Below are 12,428 nucleotides of genomic sequence, written 5' to 3' on the forward strand. Positions count from 1 at the left end.
TTGAGAAGCGGTCAGAGAGGGCATGTTCAATCAACCCTAGCAACCAGTGGGTGCAGATTTACAGGTCTGGTACAGCTATGCTCGCAGTAACATGATGGTCGTATTCATCATAGCTCTCACCCATATTCTTGTACAAACTCTTTCCACTTACAGTATATGATCTTCCAGAATCACCTGATTATTGCCTTGGCTATACTCCATGTTTTACGACTGCTATACTGGACACTCAATCATGTTCTACGCTTGTCATTTACTACTGGGGCCAGGTGAGGCGGGCCAGGTGAAAGGCTAAAGGGTGATCTAAAAATGACAACATTTGAATTGCCTGGCTGATCTATGTCAAACATAGAGCAGGAAAAACACAGTCACTCCAACACGGAGCCCTCCCACTGGATCCTCTCTTGCTGTGATCTGTGTTCATGCTCTGTGATCACAGAACATGGGGGTGTCAAATAATGAATGAATGTTTTCTAGAGGTTGGAGCAGGACATGGCAGAAGATGAAATATAGGAAAGTAGGCCATGGCAGTATTCACAAGAGAGACTGTTAAAAGTCTCTCTTGTGAAGGTTGTCTTTCCGCCGTCTTCTTGGACTTTCTTTTTAATGAACTGCTGCCCCTCTAGAAGCAGAAAACTACCCAAACATGTATTTACGGCACTGTCTGTGATGCATTGTGCGTGCACTTTGAAGTGAGCATAAAATAAGTCATAAAGAAGTCATAATCATAACACTCAATAGCTTTGCCATCAATATTGCAGTGTCTACCCTCTGTGGCTCACTGGCTCCTTCAAGTGGCCGGTTATGGAACTGCATGTGTGTGTTATCTAATCTATTGCACTGGATAGCAGAATAATGCACATGCACTGACTGGACGCTTCTCCTCTCTTCTCTTTACAAAACAGATATGGAGACATGGTACCTAAGACCATCCTGGGGAAGATCTTTGGTTCCATCTGTTCGCTGAGCGGTGTTCTGGTCATCGCTCTTCCGGTGCCTGTCATCGTCTCCAACTTCAGCCGCATCTACCACCAGAGCCAGCGTTCCGAAAAGAGACGCGCACAAAAGGTGACCTGCAGCCGACAACCCCCCCCCCTCCTACACCCACACACACACACACACACACACACACACACACACACACACACACACACACACACAGCACCACCGCCAACCTTCCTGACTCCTTATAGAAGTCCACAAAGGGTTCATACACAATGGAGGTCTCTGTAACAGACTGTGGGAGGCCTGCTGAGTGTGCAGGAAATGCATGCACCAAACAAGCGCATGTATATTCTGTGTACAGCAAATACACAAACACACTACAGTGCAGTTCTAAGACAGAAACCTTAAGTTATTCTTCTGGTTGAAGCTAGAATGAGAATCCCCACAGGTCACTTATGTTTTAAGTTGTTGTTTGCATTGAGCATGGAGTGGTTTGTGGCAGCGTTTGTGCATGTTTGCCAGGGCGCCCGTATTTCCCTCCTTATCCTCGAGTTCCCGAAAACACCTTGAAAAAGGAAAAGAGAGCAGCACACATCCATGGCACTTCATGTCTCGTCGCAGTACAACTCGTGATGCAGCCCCTTGCTCTTAATTTAGAAATGTTGGTCGCAGCGGAATACACACGGGACGAGTCGGAGAGACCCATGGAAAGACAGAAAGAGGCAGAGAGAGAGAGAGAGAGAGAGAGAGGACTTTATCATCAAGCACTTTCAGGGCATCACGTTCCTCCAAGATCAACAAACTGTTTTTCTAGTTGAGTTTTAGAGCTTTGTTTTGCCCTAAGGGAGACATATGGAAACATGCATGCTGGACAGGGAGCAGTGTGTGCGTGTGCGTGCGTGCGTGTGTGCGTGCGTCCGTGCGTGCGTGCGTCCGTGCGTGCGTGCGTGCGTGCGTGCGTGCGTGCGTGCGTGCGTGCGTGTGCACACGTACTGCTATCATTGTGAGAAACAAATGTCCTCTCAAGCATAGAAAGATGAGGACAATTAGAGAAATTAGGAAAATGTCCTCATTTTACAAGAGGCTGGGTTAGGGTAGTAGAACTTAGGTTAGGGTTACGTTTAGGGTTCAAATTAGCGTTAGGTTACGGTGATGGAGATTAGGTTGTCTTAAGTCGAGATAAATCAGTCGGAAGTCCTCACAAGTACAGCAGTACAATGATGTGTGTGAGTGTGTGCATGTAGTCTATCCACACTCCATCCATGCCCGAGCAGGGCTTTGCTAAGCAACAAGCATCATTCAGTGCCAGAGAAGTGAGCTGATATTTGCTGCACTGTTCAGCGCCTCCATCCCCCAAAGGTGCGCTTTATTTACTCTTCTAAAGCCGACTGCGCGCCAAGCTCTCCACTGTTTCCAATGTACAATCCAATCCGCCTGCATGGTAGCATTCGCACAATATACATAGAGACCCAGAGGTACACACACACACACACACACACACACACACACACACACACACTCACAGACATGGTAAATGGACGGGCTAAATTAACATTTGTGTTTGTTCGCAAACCAGGCTTGCTAGAATGCGTGCGTGGCGAAGAGTGGTGGGGCTAGCGCTTATATGCAGTACAAAAGCAACACGCTCATGGCTATGACGAGGAGGTAACCGTGGAGATGCAACCCCCCTCGGTCGCTGCCGGCGTTTCTGTCTCTTTTTCTTAGTTTTTTTTTTACATTTTCATTTGTTTCCCTTTTGTTTAGTTCTTTCTCTTTTTGACCCATGACATGACATGCCAAGGCTAGTGCATGCTGGGTAACTGATTTGCATTTTGGACTCCCATGTCAGCACGGCCGCAATGCTACCGACCCCGCCTGCGCTGCTCATGTCATCACTGGATTCCATCACCCGTAGAGGAAAGTGGCCGGCCGAGCTGCAGGCCAATCAGCAGCAAGCGCACCACACGCCACAGGGGCACAGAGTCAGTGTGGCAACGAGTCCAAATGGCTCTTTTTTTCGACAGCAAGAACTAAGTGAACTGGACCGTTTCGTGAAACTTATTTCACGGGTTCTGGGTTTGTGTGTTTTCTGGTTCTCTGAACCTAAGTTGGGCCCTGCTCAGGAGGAGGTAGTATCACTAACTCTGAGTTATGGGTTCCCTGAGCTCAGAATTGTATTATTATTATTCTTTTTTATGACGTACCTCCCCCTTGAGGGATGGTTGTGGTCACAATGGAAACGTAAGCAAAGAAGAAAAGAAAAAATCACACCCGTGTGAACTGAGTGGTGCAAGGTCTTATATAGCCTGATCAGCTGTGGTCTGACGTGATGTCAGTGACGTCACACACTAACCATAGCAACCATGCTCCTTTTTTGAGTGGACAGGTACACGAACATACAGACAAAGCTGGTTATTGGAGTGGTTTGCACCACTCAAAAAGCAGAACTTAATTCTGGTTCTGTATGTAGGCTTGACAATTATGCAGTTCTATGCAGATGATCACTCTCCAAGGTCCACTTCCACTGCGTCACAGTGATTCTGTCCCCCTCGCCCCTGACACCACGTGGCTCTGCTGGATCAAACGAGGCTCGAGTACACAGTGGCTAACCATGCACACATGAACACCTGGATCCAAACACTGATCCACACATGCTATATCGTCTAACTGCACAGTTTGACACTCAGAGCCAGCTATCATTATGACAACTGTAACACCTTAAAATGAGACGTTGAATGCATCCACATGTCACACATGTCACCACATGTTCTCACCATGTTCTGGTAACAAGCAGGAAGGTTGCTGCCATGTTGTGAGAACGTCGTAGCGCTGTCCGGAGCTCCAGCTTTTGGACAGGACTCCTTTTGTGCTGCCGGTTGAGGAATACCTTGTGTAGAACCTTTGAGACATTAACGTTGTTTTTTTGTGCTCTGAAGGCGTCCAAGGAGGCGGGCAAGGCGCTGGTTTGTAAGATCAACCCTACCTTCGAGGTGCACCATCACCATCTGCTACACTGCCTGGAGAAGACCACAGTAAGAACGCACACACACACATGCAAACACTGAAACATGATTAGCAGTAATAAATACCCATTCACCAGTAAATTACAACCTGGATGCCATTGAAAAACTATATGTTGAGATTCAACATATCTGTGGTTTGCAAAAGCATGCAATGGCTACATTTTCCATTGGCGATACATTTAGTAAATTAATTTATGACCCACCTGTAGGCCTTGTCCTTCTGCTTAGTACTGACCACCGTTTACCGTTTATGTCACACAATGCCCTGACTCTCTCCCATGTGCCCGTCCTCGTCTCCACCTCTGTGCCTCCCCCTCTTCCTCCATGCCTCCCAGAACCACGAGTTTGTGGACGAGAAGACGTTCGAGGACCGCTGCATGGAGGTGAGCATGGTGAAGCAGCCGTCTCGCTCCAACTCCGTCTCCTCCACCTCCTCCTCTACCCACGGCCTCACGTGCTGCTCGCGCAGGAAGAGGAAGAGCTTCAACGTGCCCAACTCCAACATGGCGGTGGGGCTGCGGGGAAGCGTGCAGGAGCTCAGCACCATCCAGATCCGAGAGAGGCCCGTGGCCAACAGGTCCTGAACAATTTTGAGAGCTCCTTGAAATCGGTGGTTCTCAAAGGTTTTAATTTCAAGGACCCCCCCACCATAACTCTGAGTGTACCAATTGAACCAAATGGACCAATGGGTCCATTTGGTTCAATTTGTACACTCAGAGTTATGGTGGGAGCTCAGAATTACGGACTTGTAAGGGTCCATTTGGATCAGGCCCGGCGCCACGCGGGGCTCAAAATGGGTCACTGCCCCCTTAAATGGACCACCTTGACTCCCTAGTCAAGATTTGTTTTCAAAGGGCGCACGCCACTTACAGTAGCACAGAACGCACCGCAGCGCACAGACAGACAGACAGACAGGCGCAGCGTACCCATAGGCATCTAAATGTATGGCTGCCCCCTACTTATGCAAATGATCCCTACTCCTCCGGCCGGGCCTGATTTGGATCCCCTCAAGGACCCCTGAGGGTCCCTTGACCCACCTTTGAGAACCACTGCCTTAAATTATTCTTTATTTTGACAGTCAATGGTACACCGGTTTGAGTGAATAATGTGGAATGTAACGCTGTATTTATTTTATACTTAATTGCGTGTGGGTGTTGGCACACCGAAAAGCGAAAATGGCCAAACTCACTCAGCTTGTATATCAGCCTTTTTTGGTGCACGACACCTGCACGCAACAATGTAAACTCAGGATTAACTCAATGCATTTACTGAAGTACTGTAATATAATTTAGAGGTACTTGTTTTTTTACTTGAGTATTTCCATTTCTTGCTACTTTTTACTTCTACTCCACTACATTTGAGAGGTAAATATTGTACTTTTTACTCTGACTACATTTATTAATTCAAGGGTAGTGGACTGCCTAGATGTAACCATGTATAAAGTGTGAAATCTGTATTTCTGTCTGGAACAGTTACAGTGGTGACCTTTGCAAAATGTGTTAAACACAGACAAACGCGAGTCACTATCATCTCTGAGTGAATAACAAAATTGTCTAACAAGTAAAATGAGTTAGCGGCACCAGAGGTCCATGTGACACTCTATTCCCACGTTGAGTCAGGCTGGAGGAATCCAGGCTATGTCCAGCTGTGCTGGGGGGGCTGTGGGTGGTCTGAGTGGTCTGGGAACCCCAGCCCAAACATGGACAACTGCCTAAATCCACTTCACTGTGTGAATATTGGATCTCTCTTTCTCTCTCTCCCCCTCTCCCTCCTTCTCTGTGCAGCAGGAGAGCTGTATCAGCAGTGACCCTCGTCACTTTATCTCCTGCCCTCTCAGTCTCAGTCTTTCCTTATCAGACCTAGTCTCTTCTCTAGAGGCTTTTTCCACTTCGTCCAATGTGCGAATTAGCTCATATTTCGGTGTGTTGACTCTCACAATCAATCAAAGATGTTCACATGCGAGTTTGACAGAACACTCTACCTCTTGAGAATCTGTTGCTTTAAATTACCTTGAATTTGTAAAAACTGCTGGAAGAATAATTGATCAAAACCTTGACATAGCCCCACTACTAGTACAGTAATAGCTTTTGCATTGGACGCTACTTCAAATGAAGGGAGGAGCTTGGATTTGACTGTTTTAAAACTCTGCACAAAGCCGTTACATAACTATAACCGTGTGTGTGTGTGTGTGTGTGTGTGTGTGTGTGTGTGTGTGTGTGTGTGTGTGTGTGTGTGTGTGTGTGTGTGTGTGTGTGCGTGTGCGCGTGCGTGTGCGTGCGTGTGTGTGTTTCTCTCTTTTGCCGTTAGCCGTTCCAATCTGAACGCTAAGTTTGAGGAGAGGGCGCCTCTGAACTGTGACCAGGTGCCCTACATGACGGCAGCAGTCATCAGCATGAACACTCCACCCGTCACCTCGCCGGAAGGGGACGAGTCGGCCAGCTGCATAGACTACTCCCAGGCCAACATCGTCAGGGTGTCTGCCCTCTAGACCTCCACCCACCGTCCTCTGACATGGCAACCCCAGCCCGCCTGGAGGAAGGAAAATTAAATGACACACAAGATGAGAATGGCGCGGGGTCGGAAAAAAACCCGGCTAGCAGCATCGCTGACTGCAGGGAGCAGTGTTAGCAGCTTGGTACTACCCTCCATGAAAACATCTTTCAGTCATTAGCCACTATTTTTTCCTTTATTTTTTCCCCCCCAATATTACGTATGTTCCAATTCTATGTCTTATAGCACAGAAGAAGGAAGCCAGCGTTGAGGTTGTACATTTTCTTCTCTTTTTTTATCACAGCAAACGGTGGTATCATTCATGAGAGAATATTTAGTCTATATTGAGCTCTTGACACGGTAGATTCGGGTAAGTGAGTTGTGTGAAACAACTTTAAACAAAATGCAGAGCAAGGGGGTGCATGGAACATGTCTGCGTAAGCGTGTCTGAGCTACGAGTGGAGCTGTACGTGTGCACACGTGTGGATGTCTCACTGCATGTCTGTCCATCATCCATCCATCCATCCATCCGTCAGTCTATCTGTCTGTATGTTCGTGTGCATGGCCCCACTGCTCTTGCTTGTGTTTGTGATTTTATGAGTTAATTGCCAGTCGGCATGAGCAATAAGAGGTTGGATCTTCTTCACTGCACAGCCTCTGTGTTTTTCTCTGTGTATATATGTTAAATATAAATATATCAGTTAGCATTCCCACCCCTCACAGCTGACTGCCTTTCCTGAATGAACAAGACTCCACCTCTCTCTGTACATACCCCTCCCACCACACACACACACACACACACACACACACACACACACACGCACGCACGCACACACACACACACACATTCACACACATCTTGTTCATCGTGTTCACAAAGCGAATGGCCATTGTGAAAACCTTTGCTGCCGTTACAGGAAAAACAAAAAAGAATAAGGATCTCTTTCTCTCTGCACCAGAGATGACATTTATCTTGGTTGTCTTGGTTCCAAAAACAACCCACATGTTGCCTGACCTGAAATGGTTTTATGTTTTAGTTATGTTATGAATTTGTGTCAATGCCGCATTTTAGGAGTTTAAAGAAATGTGTTTTCTGGCTGGGCTATCACTTTGATTGAGAGTAGATGTTCTTAAGTAGACACCGGTGAATATTGATGTCTCAAGATGAACATGTCTTATTTGAATCCATTCCATTTTGATACAAAGAGGATTTTCATTTACCTATGGGACAAACTGTGAGCGGACTTCTTTGACACGGAGAGCTGGCATGTGTTTTCATTTCCAAAGCGTGGATTTGTTCACAAGGTTCATTTTGGGTTTGCTGACTCGTTGCACAAGGCCTATCTTTACTCCCTGACCACCGTGGCGTTTTAAAATGCATCATTAATGCATCATTAATGACTGAACAGGACATTTTCAGGGTGATAGCGGAAGCTCTCCAAGTGCTTTCTCACCATGGCACAGAACAGTCACCGGCCCGGTGTAGGTGGACTGGTAGAGTCCTTCTAAATCAGCACCATTTTATTCTCATGTTTTGCAGCTGATGAGCCAAACTTATGATGTCCAACTTTCCACCTCCCAAGGCTCATGTTAAGCACATGGTTGAGCTTAATGGTACAATAATGATGAATTTCTTAATGACTGGAATGGCCTTTTTTCATTTTTCGTTCAAGATGGTCGACAAAGTCGGACCAAACAAGACAATTTCAAGTCAACATGCAAACCTGGTTGGACCTGCAGAGCCCTCCTCCCCTTCAAGCCCAAACCATTATCCATTATTGCTTGACTATAATGTGACATATGCAATGCTATATTTTTCTTTCTCTTGTTTTTGTAAAAAAGAAAAATCATAAATAGCCTATGCTTTGTATTTTAGGGGTGAAGGGGTGGGGTATAGAAACATATTTTTAAGAACATTTGTTTTCAGTTTTTCTTTGGTGTGTGTGTGTGGGGGGGGGGCTTTAAAAAAGAGAAATTTATGATTATCACAACTGTTGCTAGTGCACACGTGCTGTAAATCGTTGTTCAATGTAGTAACTCATTTTGGTTTAGTCTCTTTTTTTCTTTTTGGTTTACTTTTTCTGGTCATTTTCATGACGAGTTGTAGTGTCTATTTTATTTTTTATATCATGTTCAGCAACATAAATATTTTTCTAAAGGGTTACCGTTAGTAAAATGCATGCGTTTGCCAGAGGCTTTGGGTTTGATACTTGCACCAGAGCAGTCTCCATGTCTGTCTCTGTTTCTTTGTCACTAAAAAAAGGGAACTTCTTTTAGATGGTTGCTGGGTGTAGGAGGGACGGAGGTGGGCGTTGGTAACGGTGTCCGGGTTTTAAGGATTATTTCAAACTTGTACATGGCAAATATGTAAATTGAAGGAATTCCAGAGGATGATTATGATAACTAATGACCTTTGATTTGTTTCAGCTTGTGTTCTTCTTGACAAAATACTGTATATGAATTATTGAGAATAATATTAAAAGAGCATACAATTCAATGGTTTTAGTCTGGTGCTGTGTCTACGAGTAAATAGAATAAATAATTGTCCTATTAAAATGCTCACACAGGCCTGGGTGTCTCCTTTTACATTTGACACAATGGTTCGATACTCCAGTTAATCGGTGGATGTAGCTGTACCGTAGAGCTGATTATGGTCCCCTGCATGGGAAACCAACATCTACCGCTCATCCAAATGGGGGTCCCTCAGGCCAATGGGGGAATCCCCCCAGGCCAAAGGTCAATATTAGGTTTTCTGGGCTGCAGGCACTCTCACCCATGTTTGAGTCCCCCCTACCCCCCCACCGGATAACTGCGCCAAAGGAGAAATTAAGGATCAGCTGTGTAGAATGATTGGCCTTGGTCGTGTGTGTGTGTGTGTGTGTGTGTGTGTGTGTGTGTGTGTGTGTGTGTGTGTGTGTGTGTGTGTGTGTGTGTGTGTGTGTGTGTGTGTGTGTGTGTGTGTGTGTGTGTGTGTGTGTGTGTGCGTGCGTGCGTGCGTGCGTGCGTGCGTGCGTGCGTGCGTGCGTGCGTGCGTGCGTGCGTGCGTGCGTGCGTGCGTGCGTGCGCGCGCGCGCCAGTGTTTTGTCACTAGGGAGCTGGTAATTAAGTTGTTTTGTCCTGGATGCGTTGTCATTGCAGACAACACACACTAGCGAGGAGGGTGTGTCCTGGAGGTGGGGGGGGGGGGGGGGTGTACAGCATTGACTGTCAACGTGGGTCCCGGGGAGGGGGGGGGGCACATGAAAACGTTTGACAACCACTGGTATACAGGACATAGGGGTTGGGGTCGAGAGGGAGGGAAGGGGGCGGGGTGTAGTCAGTCCAGAGGGGGGTTAGAGAGCCGTGAGGACTGTTGCCAAACTATTTCTGCCCTGCTATTTTTACCCGGGGTCAGAGAGTAATGGTTTTATTCCCGCCCGGGCTCAATTTACTGTCGGGTGGGGGGTGGGGCATACTGTACAGGGAGTGGGGATAGAGGACGGAGGGTGAGGCAATTAGAGGGAAGAGAAAGATTATACAGTACCCTAAATAATTATTTTCTGTGACCAGTGACTCTGAAGCACGAGGCTCATGTGCAAGGGACAAGAGAAGCATATACAGTGGCGCCACCACGGTGATGTGGTGATGCATGTGGCGCGAAACCAGAGAATGTGACGTTGGCCTTTATCACTGCAGATACAAGTAATGAAGACGCTCACTGTTTCGACTTAGCTCTCTCTGCACACACAGCGCACATCAACAGGGACTGTATAGAATGAATGGACAGTGAGAGAACAATATGTCTTTTGTAAGCCCCTCTTACAACAGCCATGCTACGCACCTATTTCTGGTCCATAAATCATAGCCTTCAGTGTCATGCTGCAAACTCGGAGAGGGGAGGTGGGAGGAAGAGAAGGAGAGAGAGAGAGGAGAAAAGGAGGGCAAGAGAGCTCAAGGGGGTGGGAGGAGGAGAGAGATACACAAGAGATTTTGTCTCAGGGATATCTTCCCAGTAAGCCTCTGAAATTAAAGTCATTAGTCAGTAAGGGTTCACACACCTCCTCCAGCTGGAGTCTGGACAGATTAACTTGACCGTGCCCTGTTCTTTGCAATCGAGTACACATAACAGGCAAATGTTTGTCTGTACATAACCATCGGTTCATGTTGGTACAGCATAATGTTGCAAAACGTTTCAAAATAGATTTTGCCAGGAATACTGCCAGGAATATTTTGATGGAACAGGAGGGTTTCGGCTTACCCACGGACAAAGATTCCTGAATGATTTTATACCCTTCATGACTCCACCGACGGCCGAATGTTTTCACCCCTGTCCATCCGTCTGTCTGTGAACAGCTAATCTTTGGCACCGTTGGACTGATCGGCGTGATACTTTGCACACACACTCCCAGTAGGCCAAAGGGCCGCTCACACATATACGTGCGTCAGCGTGTCGGATTCACGGGGGCACGTACACACATACATCAAAGGGGGCTAGAGCCCCTCCCCTTTTGCATGTCAGTAAAAAGTGCCCTCTGCATTGTGAAGCTCAGCTGGAGCTCCTAATTGATCCATTTGAATTTCACAGGTCTCTCTCTATATCTACTGTATATCTATATCTTTATCTATATATGTAGTGATGCGTAGGAGTGGGATTTGAACACCAGGCTCCCACTCGCCAAACCAACACACAACCTACCGTGCATATACATCTATTATGTCTATACATCATCATCATCATGATAGGGAATCATCAGATACCATCAGAGATGGGGCTCAGGAAACTTCATTGTATATCCATTAGATATAGGAAGACAAAGGGAGGGGGGTTACATCTCATCCACACAATGCCAGAATGCTCCTTGAGCCGACACTGTTTCAGGAACAGTATTTTCTAGTTCTGGTCTCAAGAAGCGAGTCCAGCCCGTTTTTCATCTGGGCTGTGACAAGAAGCAAGTCCCCTATTGTTATCTGGGCTATGCTGTGACGTCATGTGGGTTAACCAATAGGAAGACAGATGGACGTCATGTGGGTCAATACATCATAGACAGCTACTCGAGCCCACACTGTTTCTTCAAGAACAGTATTGGCTTTTGAAGATTACGTCATATGGCAGCCAAGTCTATGGGATTTTTAATGTTTGTTCAGAGCACTTATGACGTAAACCGTTTGCCAGCCAAGTTTATGGACTTTAATGTTTGTTTATGGCACTAAATGCCACCATAAGATGTCATGTGGCAGATATAAATACAGCGGGCACCCTTCATGAGTGTGATATTATCATATTAATATTATATTATTATAAAAACATATCTAAGTGTCATAGTAGTGTCGGTTGAATGACAACCGACACTCCATTAGTCCAACGATCCAATATTCCGACCATAATTTGCCACGGACAAGGCCAAGCCACAGACGGACACATTTGTGACCTACGCTGTAGAGTAGACAGTGCTGGAATTATTTTACAAATCTGTTTTCATTCTCCGTGAATGAAACAAGTGTTGTGATAGTCGAAAAATATTGTATCTGGGGGAAATACATCTGACGGATGTTCTGGCACGTCACTTCCGGATATGCAGTCTCTACTTAGGTTGCCACCACTGACAAGGCTACTTCGCAGGAGTAAGACTGGGACAGAGGCTAGGATGAGCCTGATTGCCTTGAGTGTCATCACCTGTGAGAGGAGGACCAGATGAACTAGTTTGGCTAACGAGCTCCAGACAGTATAAAAACTGTCTTGTTGAATGCCTTGTTCTTTTTTAGTGCAGTTGACTAGGTTCTCTGTCAGGTCCAGTGGTGTTTTAGTTAGAACATTGGTTCTCAAAGTGGGGGTTATTGGACTTCAAAAAATAGCAGATATAAAAGCTTATAGTGCATTATGTGACGTACGTGCCTATGAGGTCATAGATCTGCCACTTTCACGGGTCTGTCAGGTCCAGTGGTGTTTTAGTTTCTAAAGCAGTTGTTCTCAAAGTGGGGGTTTTTGGACTTAAA

At 46.3% G+C, this 12,428-nt stretch overlaps 1 protein-coding gene across 1 annotated transcript in view; it reads left to right on the forward strand.

Moving 5' to 3' along the window:
• The window catches only part of kcnd2 (potassium voltage-gated channel, Shal-related subfamily, member 2), a 144,193-nt gene extending 135,247 nt beyond the window's left edge, over positions 1 to 8,946 (forward strand). The window contains exons 3-6 of the mRNA XM_079493794.1: positions 903 to 1,065; positions 3,879 to 3,974; positions 4,301 to 4,542; positions 6,273 to 8,946. Of these exons, the coding sequence (XP_079349920.1) occupies positions 903 to 1,065; positions 3,879 to 3,974; positions 4,301 to 4,542; positions 6,273 to 6,453 (682 nt within the window). The 3' untranslated portion in view covers positions 6,454 to 8,946. The remainder of the gene's footprint in view (positions 1 to 902; positions 1,066 to 3,878; positions 3,975 to 4,300; positions 4,543 to 6,272) is intronic.
• The last annotated feature ends 3,482 nt before the right edge of the window (positions 8,947 to 12,428 follow it).

The sequence above is a fragment of the Electrona antarctica genome, assembly GCF_951216825.1.
Source record: "Electrona antarctica genome assembly, chromosome: 23".
NCBI lineage: Eukaryota > Metazoa > Chordata > Actinopteri > Myctophiformes > Myctophidae > Electrona > Electrona antarctica.